The sequence below is a fragment of the Condylura cristata genome, unplaced genomic scaffold (genome assembly GCF_000260355.1).
Source record: "Condylura cristata isolate star-nosed mole 26May11 unplaced genomic scaffold, ConCri1.0 scaffold00005, whole genome shotgun sequence".
Classification (NCBI taxonomy): Eukaryota; Metazoa; Chordata; class Mammalia; order Eulipotyphla; family Talpidae; genus Condylura; species Condylura cristata.
In genome coordinates, this window is record NW_004567106.1 from 32,959,306 (window position 1) to 32,979,519 (window position 20,214).

At 36.2% G+C, this 20,214-nt stretch overlaps 1 protein-coding gene across 1 annotated transcript in view; it reads right to left on the reverse strand.

Annotated features, from left to right (window-relative positions):
* TBX20 (T-box 20) overlaps positions 1-20,214 on the reverse strand; it is a 38,203-nt gene that overhangs the window by 3,650 nt on the left and 14,339 nt on the right. Inside the window, exon 6 of the mRNA XM_004676850.1 lies at positions 14,199-14,275. Within this exon, the coding sequence (XP_004676907.1) occupies positions 14,199-14,275 (77 nt within the window). The remainder of the gene's footprint in view (positions 1-14,198; positions 14,276-20,214) is intronic.

Consider the following 20,214-nt stretch of genomic DNA (forward strand, 5'->3'; position numbering starts at 1 on the left):
ACCCTTGGTAACATTCTTTGGTCTGAAATATGTGATAGTAATATAACCACTCCAGTTATACTACTCTTTTGATTAATGCTAATGTGATACAGTTTTTTCCACTGCATTACTTTCAATTTGTGTCCTAATACATAATTGGATTTCTTGCTGTTTTGTCCCTAGCCTTCCTCACACCCATGTGCTCGTCAAATCTCAGCTGAACATTCAAGAGAGATCCTCGAGATCTGCAGAGCTCTCCTCTTTGGTAGTCTATGATAATGAAGATATGATTTAGATGCACACTAGAATACTACTCAGCTATAAAAAAGATGAACACTTGCCATTTGAAATACATGGATGAAGTTGAAGGTAATTAAGTTAAGCAAAACAAATCAGAAGGAAAGACACAGCATTCTGTGCATATATGTTTATGTATGAAATATAGATAAACAAAACATAGGAATAGATAAAACTAAATCAGAACAATGCCAGAAATCTGTAAAATTGAGGCTACAAGGGAGGAGGGGTGGAAATTAAAGAGGTAAGGACTATAAAGTAGGGGGTGGTAACATACATCTGAAGAGATGTGAATATATACCTCAGAATCATATAGTGTGCACAACAGTGTTACCTCAATAAAAAGTAATACATTAAAAACATTAAGAGCTTTCTATGTGTCAGAACTTATGTTAAATATTTTATATATAACAAAACTAACATTTGTATTTAAAGCTTATTCATGGAACAGATGTATTAACAGACCTATGGGTGAACCACCTAGAACCATTTTCTCATTCTGATTTTATTAATGTCTTAACTTCCCTTGTCCATAAATTGGGAAGTATGACTCCCAGGGCCATTCACTCATTCACAAAATATTTACTGAGTACCTATTATGAGCCAGACACTTCTCTAGGGATTATGGAGACGGTAGTAAGTAAAATATCAAAAATCTTTATCTAACAGGGATCAGGGTAGAGGGAAGAGAGAATGAGACCATAAGAAAAATATGTGGTATATTAGATGAAGACAGTGCTATGGAAAATATAAAGCAAAAATTCATCATAAGAGCTATATGAAGATTTAATGACATGATGAATTTGTATTGCCTAATGTAGTGTTTGTTACACAGGCAAGACCCTGCAGATATCAGTGCTCTATAAATAAACCTAAAGCAGGTAAAGGTAATTTATTTTCATATTTCCTCCAATTTATTCTACCTGTCTGAATAATCCTAAGATTTATTCAGAAAGATTTTTTCTCAGTGATTGAATGCTAAAGTCAGTAGAAAATTTGCCTAGAATATTCTCTGTAGTTCTATCATGAAATGTTATCTATCATGAGATGAAGTATTATGAGAATATTACCATTTTTAAAAATAGTAAGCAATCTAAAAATTCCCCTCAATATACTTGTTGAATCACTATGGTTATATTTGTTGGAATGAAAATAGTTTACCATTTGCCAATTGACACCAGTAAATATATTGAGTGCAGAAAGGATACTTTGGCATGACATGAATTCTATTAATCCATTTGCCATCTGCCATATATTTTAATCTTGATATGCTCACCATCTGGTAATGCTGCACCCCAGCGGCCTCCACAATTCATGTTACTTACTACTTAATTCTCCATGCTATAAAAGAGTGACTGGTTTTTTGGGTAACCTGAGTGATTATTAAATAAGTGAACAATCAATCCTTAATGAAATGACAACTATAACACACATTTGAGCTTACATCCTTTTTATCTGAGCCACATGTCATATTTAATGATATATAATATTAAAATTTAAATATGTGACATACTAGATATTTAAAATAAACAAAAAAAATGAGGTGGTTATTTTCACAGAAGGAATGAATTGCCTTCAAATTCTCTAGAAGATATTTTCTCTTTGGATAGTCATAAAAGAATGAACATTCGGGCACCCAAACTGTGAGTGTGTATTTCTAATGCTACGCTCTTTCATATGGTGCATGTAAGCTGCTCACTTCAAGCATTTTGTTTCAAAGGCAGAATGCATTATTTACTGCTCTAAAAGTGCCCTTATTTGAAGTTTTCACATACACACACAAAATTATCATTTTCCCATTAACACAGTGAATCACTACTTTGTGAAACATTCTGCTATTTTTTTAAATAAGGAGCACATTATATTCATCTTGACCTTGATAGGTCACTGTTATCATTACTTATTCTTGTCCTAAGAGCTAGAAAAAAGAAATTTTATCGAAGTGATTTACTTGTGTCAGGACTGGAAGTGAAATGCAAGCAATAACAGTCCTTATATAAAGGAGGGCATAATTGAATTATTGCCTTTTAAGTGATTGAAAATGGTGGTGCATATCAGGGCCATCTCTTCGAAGATGTTCCAAAGAGTAGACAGCCCATGTTGTTTACTTTATGTCTAATCCCTGATTCCAGCAGAATAAAACCACCAAGGATGTGTTTAGCCTGAAAACCTATTAGGAGGATTTCTAAAATACTGTAACCTGAAAAATAAGGGATGAAAATAAGGGATGGTTCACCGAATGGGTTAAGTGATTTGGACATTACTATCTACAACAGTACCTTTTATAATGCTATAATAGTACAAGTTCTGTTATATCCCAAGGCAAGAGATTGTAGTTTCAGTAGACTTATTTTGAACTTAATAGGTACATACAATGGGTACCATTATCAAAATCTTACTAATACCTATGTTAAATTATTTTTCTAGGCAGAAAGAACTGATCATTACTATAGGTAGCTTTAAAAGATCTCTTCTGACCACTGTGTAAGCATCAATTCCATGAGTGATATACTATAAAGGCTACAATCTGAGCCAGAAGATAGTCCAGCTAGGGCAGCTATGATGATTATATTGATCATGTCAAAATGTTCAGAACCATTTGAAGTCATCTGAAGGGAGATATTCAAACTTTGGATAGATGAAACCAGTATACTCACTCAGAATTAAAATTGAATGCACTGCCTCTGTCTTTGAAACTGGAGTGCAAATTTCTCAATGCTCAAAAAGCAAAATTTTCCCCTTTCTTCACAGTCCCTTTCCACCATGGATGTATCCAATAAATCCCTTTTGTGCCAACTTAATACATTAATGACAATAAAATGTTTGCATGACTGTCTCCATTACTAGACTGCTAAGTGCTGAGGCAAGGAGAGAACAAGACTTTATTTAGGGAGTAGTTGTCAGACTTGAGTGTGCGGTATGGACTGAATACCAGTGTTCTCCCCACCTCAACAACCTGAAAAAATTCATATGTTGAAATACTAACCTCCAATGAGATGGCACTAGGACTTAGGTAAGAAATTAGGAATTGTGTATGGAGCCCTCATGAATGGGTTCATGCCCGATAAGGAGAGGCCAGAGCACTTGCTTTGGCTATTTAGTTTTCAGCCGTTGAGGACACAGTGAGAAGATGATGTCTAGGAAGCAGGAAACTGTCCCTCAACCAGACATTGAATCTGCCAGCACCTTCATCTTGAGTGTCCTGGCCTCCAGAAGTCTAAGAAATAAATGTCTGTTCTTTGAGTCCCTCAGTCTATGGCACTTCTGCTATAGCAGCCTAAACAGATTAAGAAGGTATGTGCAGAATTACCTGTTGGGTTTACCAGAACACAGATTGTCCAGCCCCACCTGGGGTTTCTGATTTAGTGGGCCTGAGACTGTGATTTCTGGGCACTGCTATTGCTGCAGCCCTCCAAGAGGTGATACATGCAGACCCAGTGCTCTAGAGCAGAGGCTCACCCCAAATTCCACAAATTGTGTGCTTATGGGCTCTCCCACTCCATGTCTCAGTTTCTTCGTTTATAAAATAAAGCTACTAATATGGATCTACCTCTGTGGGCTATTATTAACATTTAATGAATTAACGTGCAGAGCTTAAATTGGTACCTGCAATTAGCAAATGTCAGGTGTTCAATAAATGTCTATAGATAACAAAAATAAAACATTATTGTTATTACTGAGCATCAAGATCTATATTTTCCTAAAGCTGGCTACATCGTCACAATCATTTACATACATAATGCCATAAATTACTGGAGGACAATATATCAATATCTGTAGCTTCCACAAAGTACTAATACATAAAAACTTTATGTAATGTAATCTGAGATTTATTATAAATCATTTTCATTTGAGAACTGAAATATATTATACAATACATTTTGAAAAAAAACAAAATAAATTAATCTTTAAGGTCTTAAAGTTTTTTTTAATAACTTGACTTAATTTTACTAATCTTTTCAGTTGCAATACTCATTTTTATTTTATATTATCAAGTAAACTATCAATCTGAAAAAAATTTAGCTACCTAAGTCTTCTGACTGTGATAACTATGTGAAAAGTCTCATGCAAAGTACACATTTGTCTATAAATAAATTTTAGTAAATTGTGAAAAAAATGTCCACACATAGACACAAGCAAGAAAAAAATAAAGTACAATTTCCAACTTATATCAGTTATGTGAAAAACTCTTCTGGTTTCTTTGACATTGCTTCTTAAAATAAATGCTTCCTCATAGAAGCTATGGATAAATGAATAACATTTTAAGTGCAGAAACCCACCATAAAAGAACTTTATAGTGACGACTTCCAAAATTTGATAAAAAATAAATTTAGTTCTATTAAAAGCTATCCCTTCCGATTACAATTGAGATGGAGGCCCTCCCTGGTGGCGCAGCAGGTTAAAGCACAGCACTGAGAATCTAAAGCCACTTCCGCATGAGTTTCATTCCTGCCTGCCCCGGAGGTGACCACATGGCGTGGCAGACCTCTCCTGACCCGCGCACTGCTTCCCTCAGTAGTGTACTTCATCGATCTGTCTGTTCTGCTCCCCACTCTGTCTCTGGTGAATCCTCTCACCCTCTGCATCTCTGGCCTGTACCCCAGTTCTGTATGCACAAATAAATAAATCTTTAAAAAAATTGAGATGAAAAAAAAAATGTAGAAAATGATGTAAAAATAAACTGTTATAAAATTTTAAAAAATTTAAAAATAAAGCTATCCCTTCCTTTTTTGAAGTTGTTGTCAACTGATTCATTTATTAAATGAATACATTTTATCAAAAACACACTTTAATTTGGCTGCGAAACAAAACTGCTTTTATTTTATACATGCAGACTCTTCCACTAAGCCCACTTGTATGGAGATTGTTTTAAAAACATGTTCTTTCCGGGCCCTCCCTGGTGGTGCAGCAGGTTAAAGCTCTGCACTAAGAAGCTTAAGCCACTTCTGCATGAGTTCGATTCCCACCTGCCCCAGAGGTGACCACATGGCTGGCAGACCTCTCCTGACCCGCCCGCTGCTCCCCTCAGCAGTGTACTGCATCGATATGACTGTTCTGCTCCCCACTCTGTCTCTGGTGAACCCTCTCACACTCCTATACCCCAGTTCTGTATGAATAAATAAATCTTTAAAACAAACAAACAAACAAACATGTTCTTTCCTAAGAAGCTGTGCCTTCAGATTCCTTGTTTGTACTTGGGCTTTGATTTCTTCTGTAAAATGAGGATATGGTAGGATTCGATGAGCTCTTAAGATTTATTATGATTCAAACAATTGATATAATCTATAGCTTATAGAAAAAAATGCAAAACAGCTATTGTGAAAGAACTTCAGTACTAGTTGTTATAGCACTGAGCCCCAAACCTTCTAACCCCAAATCTTTTGCCAACTGATGACGTGACCTTGGGCCAATCCCTGGCCACTGAGCCCTAGCTCAGCTCACTGGTATAATGACAGAGACAAACTAGGTAGCTCCTAAATTTTATTCTAGCCGCCTCAAAATAAATACTTCCTAGAAAGTTATAGAATGTCAGGGCCCAAAAAAATCAGAGTGATAAGAGAAGTAAGAGTTCGCTATTAGGGTAACAACTAATCAGCTCAACATACATGACATCAGGAGCCCTGAAGTGGCAGATTTGCCTTTTTTTCTTTCTTTCTTTCTTTTTTTTTTTTTAAGTTAGCCTTAAAGTTCATAAGAAGTCCTGGCTGAAATATAGAGTACAGTGAAGTTGGAGAGATAAACTAAGGACACAAAAGTCACATTCTGGACCAAACCTTAAAAAATACAACTAAAAAAAAACACAACTAATATGTTCAAAATCCAAATGTAGATGAGAATTTTAATATAATACAAGCCTCTACTACACACCAACTATAGAGTTTCTGACATGAATTTCATCCTAATAGCTAAGATTTATGATAGGAAGACAGACAAAAATAACAGAAGACTGAAATCTAGAGAAATCCTAAGAAGGATGCCCCTCCAAGATGCAACTGGTCTTCCTAGCCTTTCATCTTTCTTTTGACCTCAACTACAAATGCCGTGATGACCCTGGTAGCGTCTCAACCACCACTGAAAACAGGAAGGAAAAGTGTTGGTAGAGAACATGTCTCACCAGCTTTATTGGCTAGCATTACCATGTAGGCCTTGAAATTAAATTCTGAGTTCACATAAGCAGAAAAAGGAAAAATCATTCTAAGAAGGTAAAACCTCTGGGTGAAAACTGTATGAGTTGCTTAACATCTCCAACCCCCCTTAAGGGTCTGTGCCAGGGGGGTCAGTAAACTGCCTATAAAGGGCCAGGTAGTAAATATTTGAAGCTTGGCTGTCCTTCTGGTTCTGTCAGATGTCCTCTATCTGCCACTATCACATGAAAGCAGGCTTGTACAGAAATAAACTGAAAAACATGACCAGGCTGCAGCGAAGCTTTACTGATAAGACAATATTTAATTTATCATTTTTGCATGCCACAAAGTAATGCTTTTATAACTTTTTTTGGCGACTAAAATGATGAAGGTCATTCTTACCTTGTGGGTTGTACCAATCAGGTAGCAGATAGCAGACACCATCCCCTGCTCCATGTTGCCTGTCTGGTTGGTGATGGGGTACACTGACCCCACAATGTTCCCTATGAAAGCCTAACACTTCAGAAACTCTACAAACCTATGTAGAGCCAAGTTAGTACCAAGCACCATAAGTCATTATGAAAGACCTAGAAATTATCCACAAACGATGACCCTTTCTAGCAAATCTGCCAAAATGTTTGCTGCCCATGGCTTGTTGTAGATAAAGCTCCTGTAAATCTCTAGTATATTAGATTTACAGCATATAATCATGAAGTTTCCTTCCTTGTCTAAACGAATAGTGTCTTTGAGTTTTGAGGAAAAAGGCCTGATTCCCACTGGGCTTGTGTCCAAATCTCATGTGTCTGAAAGTTTTATTCACTGCCAAGGGGACTAAAACATATTTTATAGATACTGTCAGTATAAATTCTGAACCAATACAGTGAGATAAACCCATGTATTTAGTTCTCTGCCTCACTGACAGGACTGAAAAAACAAGACATAAGGGGGACTCAAGAAATTAAGCCAACTACGTATTAGCTTTTTTAGCCATGAACAGGAAAGGAGTGAGGAAAGAATTAACCAACATGCCACTCTTAATGTACACAAAGCTACCTGGGCACAGAGTAATGCCAAGCCTTTTTATCAGAGCTTCACCTAAAGCCCAGCTTGCAGCAGCAGAGGATAAGAGTTAGAGCAGGTCTCTGAAACTGATGGAGAGGAGAGTCTCACGGCTAGAAGCTAGGATGAAGGGACCCGAGTAGCATTGCAGATCAGCACACAGTTTGGGGTACACTAAAGGGAATGAGGCCCTGAACATTTCTGGCCCTAAAGAGTCGTGATGTGGTTTGCTGGGCCTGAGGCAGGAGCAGCTGGTTCCCTGCTTCTACCTAGAAGCAGAGAGGGTAGTTGAACAGGGCAAAGCTGAAACTCCCTTCCCATGGCTATCTGTACTCGCTCGAGACAACTCAGCAGCCTAAGCAGAATAGTCACATTTCCACACTGGCAAATTTTACTAGATTTAAACTCTTATCCCTTTGTTGGTTTGCACCTGGTAGATTTAACAAAGATATACATACTTTGATTCAAAATTAGACTCAACTCCTAACACTAAACAAACAGAAATGCTATTCTACAGATGAGCTAGAAAGTGCGTGGCTGAGCAGAGTGAGCTAGAGAAAGGTAGTGTTCAGAGGAATGGGCTCAGATTCTAAGGCCTTTTCAGAACTTGTCTAAATCTTGTATTTTGCTAGGAATGAAAAGATGAGTCACTGGGGAACTCTGAGCAAGAATGATGTGGCCCAACTTCCTTTCTTTGACAAGATCACTGGGCTTGCAACTTGAAAATTAACTCAAAGGCAGTAAGGAAGATGAACCACAAAATTAATGTAATAATCTAAGAAGATATGATAGTGTCCTAGATAGTGGTGATAGCAGTAAAGGTGGTAAGAAGTAGGTAGACTCCTTTGGGTATATTCTGAAAGATTCTCTGACAGTTTGGATGAAGGACCTGAGAGAAAAGGATTCATTAAAGATAACTGCCAGTCTTGCTGGAGCACTGTGAAGTATGCAGTTGCCAGCTGCTGACATGGAAGCAATAAGGGATAAGGTGAGTGTGGAGGAGTGTGGCTTGCTATTTGGAGCAATGTGAATGGAGGTGGAGGGGGTTATGCGAAGCAAAACAAGTCAGAAGAGAAAGATAAATACTGGATAGAGTCACTTATATGTGGAGAATATAGAGAAGCCATATAAAGGGTCAGATAAAGTCAAATTGAGTACTAACTCTAGAGATCTGACTATGGGACTGAAGTTACCAGAGGCAGAGGCGATGAGCAGGGATGAAAGCAATGTGGAGAAAGAGCACAATGGTCTACGGGTGTCTTGGTGGTGGGCCTGATGAGCACACCTGAGGAGGGAGATCCTATATTTCTAAAACATAGACATCATTAACAATGTTACCTCAAGGAAAAAAAAAGTAGAAAAATAATTAAAGTAGTCCCAATAGATGTTAAGAGAGCATTAAATATAAATTCAAAATAACAAAAATTCTTAATTTAGGTTTAGAACAATCTTTATATTATAGGAATGACATTCTTTATCAGTAACAGAAAATATTCGCCTAGAACAACAGCCAGCAAAACCCATATATAAAGTTCAAACACTAGAGGCACTGCTACATAAGTCAAGAACAGGAGAAAAATGCTATCATTATTTTCCAATATGTCCTGGAAATTTTAGTCAGTGTTATACAACAAGAAAAAGACATGTTTAAAAGCCTAACTATCAGAAAAAGATAAAAATCATCATTTCTGCAAATGATAGAGCAATCTAACTAAAAACTCAAGAGACTAAAATGAAAAACTATTGAAGTGAAATTTTTTAAGTTCAGTAAAATGGCAACATGCCAAAGACATATGAATCCATAGTTTTTTTAAAAGACTAAAGATAGATTTCTAACAAAAATACTATTTCAAAAACCTTCTTCCCTCCAAAATATCTCTCTATTGCATCCTAGCCAATAGAAATACAATGTGAGTCACATACATAATTTAAAATAGTCTCGTCACCATGCTAAAAACACTACCTATCAGTGGCTGATGGTCATTTACTGGAAAGTACAGTTCTGGGAGAACTAGTTATGTGCCTTAAGAAAAGATTAGGATTTACAAACTTGTAAATGCCAAAACTTCTAAAGAACTAAAGAAGAGATTTTATTAGAGGACAAACATATGATATGCTCCTAGAAGGTAGTCTTAATACTTTATATTGTAAACACAAACCCAATTATAATTCCACTGACATTTTGGGAAGACCTGAGAAAATGATTCCAAAGATTGGGAGCATTTGAAAAATGACAAGTACAAGGGCCTACGATGTGCTATAGCAGATATCTAGGTATCATCGGATACTTAGAAATTGTATCAATTTGGGCCCTCGATGATGGTGCGAAGGGTTAAAGCAGAGCAATATGAAGCTAGCCACAGCCACTGCAGCAGGAATTCAATCCCTGGCCAGGGAACTGTCCTACAGGCGCGGCAGACCTCTCCTGACCCGCCCGCTGCTTCCCTCAACAGTGTACTTTGTCAGTCTGCCTGTTCTGCTCCTCTCTCTGTCTTTGGTAAATCTTTTCACCCCCTGCACTCTAGCCTTACCCCAGTTCTGTATGCATAGCTAAATCATTAAAAAACACACACACACAAATTGTATCAATATACAGATTTACAACAATGTAATGCTGGTAGATTGATAAAGAAAGAACTACTATGTTAAGAACTTAGTATATGATAAAGGGAGAAGTATACTAAAGGGGAAGAGTATGTTAACAGATAGTTGTGGGGGGTCACTTGGAAAACATACACAGCAATATGTCTATTTTATAGCTCATTGAAATAAATGTTGTATATATTAATATATAAAAACTAAGAAACAGTAAAGTGATACAAAAATCTATAGCTGATTATATATTTATATATTTTTGGAGTGGGGAATATATCTTTATAATATAGATTATAAATTTATATTAAAGATTCTTGTATAAAGATATACAATCTTGTATAAAGATATTCTCCTTATCAAAAACAAAAACTAGTTTCTAAACTGGTGAGAAGATTCCAACACACAAAACCAAAAAAAGAAAACCAATATTCCTAACATGGTCTTGAACTTTTATAAATTAATTTAAAAAAAAAAAAGATGAACAATTCAAAAGAAAAAAATGGGTTACAAATATAAACAGGACAATCTACAAAAGAAAATACAAATTTTCACCTATCAAGCTGGCAATGATGACAAAATGATGATCATATTCAACAAGGGTAGAAATGAAGGGCACTCCTGGCCATGAGGTTAACAATTCTTATTGAAGGAAATTTGGCAGTATGCATGAAAGTCTTAAAAACATAAGTTCCTTGGCCCTCCCTGGTGGTGCAATGGGTTAAACCACAGCACTAAAGCTAAAGCCACTTCAGCATAAGTTCGATCCCCGTCTGCCCCGGAGGTGACCCACGTGGTGCAGCAGACCTCTCCTGACCCACCCGCTGCTCCCCTCAGCAGTATACTTTGTCGATCTGCCTGTTCTGCTCCCCACTCTGTCTCTGGTGAATCCTCTCACCGCCCCTGCACCTCTGGCCTGTGCCCCAGTTCAGTAAAAAATAAGTACATCATAAAAACAAACAAACAAACAAAAACAACATAGGTTTCTTTCCAATTATACTGTATACCTAAATTAGGAAAATACATAAAGACAGAGTAGAAGAGACATGAGCAGGAGCCAGGGGAGGGGAATGGGAAGTGACTGTTTAATGGGTACAAATTTACTATTTGAGATAATAAAAACATTCTGAAAAGAGATAATGGTGATGGTTGCACAACACTATGCCTTAAAGTCACTGAATTGTATACTGAAAAAATAGTTAAAATGGTAAACTTTATATTACATACATTTACTGCAATTTTAAAAATCCCATTGTATGATCTAGACACTTAATAAACCATTCTACCATTAAACAGTTAGGGTTCCTTAAAATTTTTAATAATTAAAAATAATATTATGATAAAAATATGTATATCTTTTGACCCAGCATTGTTTTCAGTATATATCATATGATAAAGATAAAGAATATGTACAGAGACATACATTGCCCTACTGATACTATTTGTTATAACAATAATAATAATAATAAACTTAAATAACTAATATATGAGCCAGGTTTTCTTTTGTAAGTATAGAATAAGACTACACATCTAGTGTATGAGAGATTCCGTTTTCTGAATGGAACCTGGTAAAATGAGAGCAAGAAAACCAGAATGTCTTTGAGAGCCTCCTCAAAGCTTGTGTAATTGTAGAAGGTATAATACAATCAGTTTAGAGACATAGGGCAAACAGATCTAATCCTACAGACATTTTTGTTTGGGTGTCCCACATAGAAGCTGTAAATCTGGAACAGGAAATTTGAAATCATTAAGGTCACATATTTATAACATCATACTCAATTATGTTAGAAAAGTGCAATTTCTGTCATCATGTCATAAAAAGATGTGTTTTTCTCTCAGATCTCTTCTTAAGAGAAGCTGCCTATATTGTTACAGATAGGGCTGTTTTCAATCAGTTACAAGGAGCAATTCAATTACTAGATGGTTTAGTGCAGTAACTGACTCCAGACTAATTTAATTTCTTTAGGTCTCTAAAGATCAATTGATCTGATTTGTTCCATCCCCAAAGGCTGTTTAGGAAAAATTCAGACTTAAATACCTGGAAATGAAATCCAAAACCTTGGCCAATTTCACACTACTTAGGTCATCTTGCAAACTTCAGCTAGTCACATAGATGCTCTCTTGGCCCTCAGACCATTGAAAGCTACTTAGTTTCACGTACATGTGAGTGCTCTCCACATCAGGATGCTTATTCAATAAGTGGAAAATGTGGCTGCATGCATTATCAAATCTGTCATTCTGAAGGGCAGTCGGTCTGGGGAGTCGAGTTTCATGCACACATGTGCAGCCAAGGGGCTATTTTTACTCTAAGAGTAGTTTATTAAGACTGTTAAAAGTAGACCCAGCTGGGGAAAAGCATGCTTATCTAATAAGATGAGAAACTTATAATGAATTTACACTGTTAGATTGATAAAGTGCTTTCATAAATGTCGTCTTACATGGTTCTCATAATAAACTTATGGAATGAGCAGGGCTAGTTTCTCCATTTTCTAGATGAGGAAACAGACTTGAAGGTTAGGTGACTTCTCCAAGATCGCTCAGTCAGTAAAAAGCAGACCTGAGTCTCAAGCCCTTGCCTGTTTCTCAACAAATCATGCTCACACCCACTCTGAAGAGATATGACATACATTATCAAGCAAAGCACAGTTACCCATTGAGTCACTGTCTTCAGTACTACCCTATGCCTGACTAAAACTGGGAAAAAGCACGTTATAATGCCAGCTGCATAAACCCAATCTGAATCCATGCCTCTGACATGCAAGTAGATGAGAAAGTGAAGTCTAAACCAGAGCAGCCTCTTTATCTGCCCATGACCCAGCTACTGGGAGAGTTACCCACTTGGATTCTCTCTGCATTTTGCAATGGCTTTTCAACGGCAAGCTGAAGACTCTTTGACCTCAATAACCCAACCACCTGTCATGCTCTCCAACTAATTAATCTTTCTTTCCTACTCAAGCCCCACAGTTCCTGTCCAATATAGCTTTTCTGCCTCCCCCACCAAGTCTCTATCTGTTCCTCCCAAATCAAAACTACCCCACTATGTTCTGTCACTTGGGAAGTCTCCAGGAAGATCAGATATATGTTGCTAAAATAGGCAATTATCCCTTAATTTACATTGCCAGGTCAGGGTGGGGAGTAGTGTGGAGGTCAGAGTTAACCATGTGACAGGTAATAAAGAAATGTGGAGCACTGGTAGGGAAATCACACAAAGATATGAAAATAAGATAAAGCAGAGGGCTGGTGACTAGGGTACTCTACCTGTCTATAAAAACTTGAAGCCACATAAAAGAATGTCCAGAAGATGAATAGGTTGTTAAGAGATACTATAAAACACAATGACTACATTTGATAACACTTTGTGGTATAATTGAAATTTACTAAGAGTAGACCTTAAATATTTTTATTAAAACAGAAAAATATAAAATAAAAAGGAATGCATACAGAAAATTATGTATTATATTTAAGAGGTACAAATAATCAATTTGAAGAAGCATGCATTATTTTGACATTCATATGATGCAAACTGTATATCTCAATATAGTCACTCTCATGACAGTGATTGTCTCATACTGTGTGAACTACTTTAATTAGGTAAAAAGTGAGGTAAATTATAGGCACAAGACTGTCATTTGTCTTCCTAAAGGTTCTGAGGTAAGATGCCTCTCCTATTAAATATTAGCAGTCTACACTACAGGTAAAATCATGTGCCCTGAATTAAATTACATCTCTTTGCTCCAAAATACCAAGTTACCAATAAATTCTTTGTGTTAGCGAATATATCCACTTCTGAAAGCAAAAATCCATCAAAATTCCATTTGTCTGCAAATTGCCACTGAAGACAAAGTTTAAGATCATCAAGAAGACTGAGTCATTGATAACAATGAAGCCCTATGTTTTTCACAGATGAATAAATGTCCTATTCAAAGAAATCAGTTCACTAAGAAATTGACCATAGGCTAGAACCAGTTGCACCAGTTGGCAAAACAGATCTACCGGCTTTCTAAGTAAAGGAGGGATGTGGCAGGCAGAGGATCGGAGACTGCTGTAAAGTTATAGTTCCTTAATGCTGAAAGGAGCACACACTTACAAACTCGCTCTTCTCTTTTTTCTTGTCTGGATAAAACAATAAACCAAAATTCTCTTTACCTCTCAATGTCAGTGAGCCTGGAGGAGTCCCGGAATCCTTTGGCAAAAGGATTGCTATCTATTTTCAGCTTGGTTATCTGAAAAGGAAAGAATGGATAACAAAACAGTATCATTTCTGAGGTCAAAGAAGTAAATCAGAAATAGTCTGTTTATTTTCCATGGGACTCTAAGAATATCTTAAGTCTGTGAGTATCATGAGAAGAGTCGAAAATATCTCAGAAGGAGGGATCACAGCCGCCTGGTGCAGTGGTCAGGGAAGGCCTCAAAGAAAAGGAGGTAGTTGAGGACAGCTGAGTCTAGAGAACAGTCAACTGAGACAGTTAGGAATGGGAGCCTTAAAGAACACTGTGTCTCAGCTGTGAGGTATCTGAGAGAGTACTGAAAGGTTACATCTTGGCTTGAGTGCAGCCCCTATATGGAGTAGTCTAGAATGTAACATTAGTGGATAACAGGGAATAAAAATAAGAATGTTGCCTCATGATGACTTGACAATATTTATTAATCCTGGGGTATGTATATATACCACAATAGCCTCATGATGTAAATATATGGCATAAATTTAGCTTTCAGAATATTTATTCCCTTGTTTCCCTTTCCATTTGACTAAATATGAATCAAATTATTCTGCCTGTGTATGCTTCCATATTATTTCAAGAACTCTATGCTTTCGGTGTGAGTGGGAGGGGAAGAAAAACTTCCTATTAAGAATCATAGCCTGAAGTATTTACTGTGTCCATACTGTGCTAGTCATGACTCCCATAATATTAACATTAATGTAGAAGGCCATTCAATCATATACACTGTGCCTCCAAGGAAATCTATTAGCATATTAGGTGATGAAGCAAAAGCTATAAGGAAACACTGATTAAATGATAATCTACTTGTAAAATTCCTGATTGTTAGAGCTGAAAGGATCCAGCACAGTCAGTATCTAAATGAGAGAAACAGAAACCTTAAGAGAATATCATTGCTTATCAACATCAACATTAGAACCCATGTTCATCTTTAGAGAAATAAAGTGTCTTTTTCTGGAAAAAGAAGTTACAGATAGATAGAAGTCTTCCTCTTTCAAGTTAAGAGTTTATAAAAACACACAGCCCAATACAGTTTGAAATACTATTTTGTCAAAAGGCAATGATTTTTCTGATCAGAGTATATTTACTATTTATTTTAAACCAGGAACACCTAAACAGTTGTTTTTCTTACAAAAGAAAGGCATTTTTATCCTTGTCAAATTTTCTCAACGTGAGCTTACTAGTGCAAAAGCTACAATGAAAGGACTTACCTGGCTAAATACAGAGCTTCCCACACTGTCTTGCCAAGAGAATTGCAATTCTCTATCACTAACCCTGGCAAGTGATGCATTGGTTATTTGAGACTATTAATTTTTAGGGGACTTGTTATTATCTCTGAAATGCACATTTTTAGCTTATGAACTTAGATTCTTGATCAGTCAAAAAGATGTTAATTCCTCTTCAGCCTACTTAATGGACAATGATAAGCAGCTCTGTCTCAAACATGACTACTGCTCAAATGCTCGAGGATTTATGAAGGGTAAAATTGCTTCAGCTGTTTTCTCTGATTAGGTTATAGCTTATAGGGTTAATTTTTACAATGAAAGAGCAAGTTTTTATTTCAGTGAAATAAATTATAGACATTTTCTAAAGTTTAAGAAATCAGTATATCCTAAGATTATAAAACAACAGACTTTAAAATTCTCAAGGACAAAAACTGCCTCTTTCTCCTGAATAATTACAAGTTAAAATATTTTATATTTCTAAAGTACTTTATAGCTCATGAAAATACATCCACATTAATTCACCACCAAATATTTAATGAGAATTGATTACTTATTGTACGCTATGCTAAATGTTGAATTATGCAAAGACAAATAACTCATAGTTCACCCCAAAGGAGGTTAAAATTTCAAGGAGCAGGCAAAGAGCTGCACAGCTATCCTGAAAAAGAAGTGATACTGAAAAGGGGGACATCACATCTACATCAGGGCTAGTGACATTACGGGTGAAAAAAATCCAGATAAAAATTCAGCCTGAAACAACATTGTTAAGTGGAACATTAAATAAAAGTAAGGCTTCTTTCAAGTTTAATTCCAATGAGTTCATTTATAAAATTAAGAGGTGAATAGACTTGACAATGGTTAAAAATTTGTGGGGACAATGGCAGAGAATGTGATAAAATTTTGAAAAGAAGTCCTTCAATAGCGAGCACTCTAAATAATGTACAAAGATCAAGCTGTGAGTCTACAAACTGAAAGGACAGAAAGTGTTATCTGTTAGAATAAATAAAGAAGGACTTTAGATCTCCTTTGCCCTGAGAATTATATTTGTTGTCCTTCATTATTGCCCAAAGGTAAAGACTACTGGCTCAGTGTGTGGTGACTGTAGAGTTGTCACAGGGTATAAACATTTACAACCATGTGTGTTGTTCAACTGAAGTGTCACCATATATAATACCACTACCATAACTTAGATGAGAACTATATTCAACTAAATCAGATATGTTTGATTTAGTCTAAATTTATTTCTACTTGTAGTGTCTTTTTAATGCTTTTATAATCCTTAAGAGTGTCAAAAGTAACTCTCTTTCTTTACATTTTGATGTAATTCCAAACTGTAGCAAAGTTTTCAAAACAGTACATCACCTAGATTTACCTATTAGTTACAGCAATGACTGAACTCTAGTGTACTAGTTAGAAACGGAGCTTAAGACAATAACCAAGCATTTAACATTTTTTAGAGCCATTTTATCTATTTCCAGAGAAATAATTGTGTTTGGAAGCTAGTGGGGGAAAATATTCATGAAATGTAATACAGGAAAGAAAACAAAGAAAAGCTGTCTGGATCTCCTATCACTCAAACTGTATGTGGGACTTTGATGGCCATAACCATCTTGAACAGGTTTCATGGAGGATGATAAGTAGCGCAGAGACCATGGGTGGGACTTCCTGATGAATCCAACATACTTGCTGTATTATTATACTCTGGATCTACGGCCCCTGAAAGGAACAGGCTTGTTAAGAGATATCCGCATAGACAATGTTGTGCAGTTTTGGACAAGAGCTCCTTAAGCTCTTTTTGAGTTCATATAAAAAAGCATTTTATTTTGCTTTCTAATTTAAGATTAAATTTTGGGTTTTTAAAAAAGATTTATTTATGCATACAGAACTAGGGTACATGAGAGAGGTGCAGGGGGTGGTGAGAGGCTTCACCAGAGACAGAGTGGGGAGCAGAACAGGCCGACTGACGAAGTACACTGCTGAGGGGAGCAGCAGGTGGATATGAGAGGTCTGCTGTGCCATGTGGGTCACCTCCGGGGCGGGAGATCGAACTCATACTGAAGTGGCTGCTGCTAGCTTGCAGTGCTGCGTCCTAACCACTGCACCACCAGGGAGGGCCACAAATAAATTTTTAATTGCAAACAATTTACATTCTAGGTAATCATGAGAGTTTAAAGGTCAGGCATAGACTTTATTCCATGGATATTTAAATAAAAGGACATAGTTTAATTGAAAGGAATTCATTCTTTTAGATAGTTTTATACCCATTTATGAAATTTAGGATGACTGAAAATGTTAGATTTTTGAAAACTGATGAAAATACCTGAGTTGTTAGGTAGCTGGACATTAATTCATTTGCTCCCAAAATACAAAACAATGCTGTTCAAGAGTATCACCCATGTCAAAGGTACTAGTAGTGAAACAAGGACCCAAAAAGTCAACTGCAAATGTAATAGGTGAAGAAATCCATGTGAAAATACTGGTATATTTCTTTATAATTCAAAAACATGTTTTAATGTAGCAATGTTTTTCATTTCAGAAATGAAAGTGTTAACAAGGAGAATGGTATATATTTAAGAAATCCTGCAACTTAGTGTTTATTTATATATATGCAAATCGCTGACTAACTGAAGCCAAAATATACCTGTTTTGTCATATATTATCATAATGATAACAAATACAAAGCATTCCCTAAGCGGAAAAGCCTACTCTTTCAACATCTCCTCTCTCTGTAGATAAATGAAGGCTTGAAGGTGTAAGTTTTTGACTTTGCCAGCTATACGGAAGAGAAGGGGACCTTTCCACCGGCTATTATTCCACATGATGTCACTTGGCTCAATCTGTCTGGGGTTCCCAACCACAGGTGAAATTGGCCCTCAGAGACCATTTCCCCAATTATCAGGAAAAGATCTGCCCAAAGGCATTTCAAAATGAAAACTGACCTCCACTTCAACTCTACAGTCATAGTCTGCCTGCTCAAAAACAATGTATGACCTTTAAATCTTAAATTATAAAACAGTTTGTTGAAAGTGTAATGTATTTATCTTTTATCTAATAATGTAAAGAAATGTAATCATTTCCTTGCAAAAACCAGAGAAAGAAATAGCAAGGAAATATATCTAATTTTCATTTTGCCTAAATAAAAGTACCAGTTACAATTAATGAGAAGCTTGTCCACAAATTCTGTTGGAAACTTTATTTTGCTTTTGATATATATAAAAATAACAATCGTCTCCAATATTAACAGGTATGAAGGCGAGCTTAAATGTAAACTTTTAAATCTTCATCTACTCTTTTCTCACTATTCTTTGTGAGTGGAAAAATTCTAGTAGTTATCCTAAATACATGTTTATTTTATTTGTTACCCCTGTATTTTTCTTATTATATGTTTGCTATCAGAAATCAGTACACAAACACAGTATAACAATAAAGAAGCAGTAGAGGTGGGGAGGCCTAGAAAGAATTAAAAATTTAAAAATTTAGAAAATTGCATAGGAGGGCCCTTCCTGGTGGCACCAGGTTTAAATCACAGCCACTATGAAGCAATCTGCAGCATGAGTTAGATCTCCTGCTAGAGAGCTGACCCACATGGCACAGCAGACCTCTCCTGTCTCACCAACTTCTCCCCTCAGCTATGTATTTATTATATCTGCCTGTACTGCTCCTCACTTTGTCTCTGGTGAATCCACTCACCCCCTGCAGCTCTGGCCTGCACCCCAGCTCTTGTGTGCATAAATTTAAAATAGGAAAGAAAACTGCATAAGGACAAGTGAAATACTCAACCCACAAATTGTTTTACTCATGCCATGTTTATTGAACACATGCTACATAAATTTTTATTTGTCTTATGAGGTCTATAAAACACAAAAGTCATCATTGATTAGCAAATCAAATCTTTGACTATTAAGTGAATTTCATTCACATACATGTGTGTATAGACACATATACACAACATTCACACACAGCATTGTGCTGGTAGTAGATGTATAGAAATGAACTCAAACACAGCAGAATCTACTGGAAAAGAATAGTTCTAAATCTAATCATGTCTATTGTGTATTATGAAGCAATGAAATAATATCTTAATAAGATTAATCGTTATATCTAATGACGCAGGAGGAACAGCTAGGCACATGTAGCTGGATTTCAAGCATATTTATAATCTCAGAAATAAACATTTGCTATAGATACACACAAGGTGTGTGTTTATTAGTAACTTAACCTATTTTAATTTAGAAACATATTCTAATTCAGCTTTCAAATCTCTGACACTGTCAATGGCCACATCTTTGGCTTGTCCATCTAGCAAAAAGTCATCAGAAAGCAGGAATTGAGACCCCGAAGATCAAATACTCAAGATATTTGTCATTTACCTGACTTGTGAACTTAGGTGAGTGCCTTAACCACTATGACCCTCGGCTTCTTCATCTACAAAGAAGGACTCATGAAGCCTTCATTGGGGATAGTGTCAGAATTAACTGAGGTATTGAGAATTAACTGAGGTATTGAGAAAAACAATGTGGAGGGATTTTCTGTGTTGAAAGTAATGAACCTAAACCATTAACTTTGTTAGATCCTGGTTTGGGGGGAATGGGGATTTTGAGGTTATAAAAGATATTTGTTAGTCTATTTTGAAAGTGTGAGTATAAACTGAATTTTAGATGATAATAAGGAGTGGTTGTTATTAATTTTCCTAGCTATAATAAAGACATACAGTTA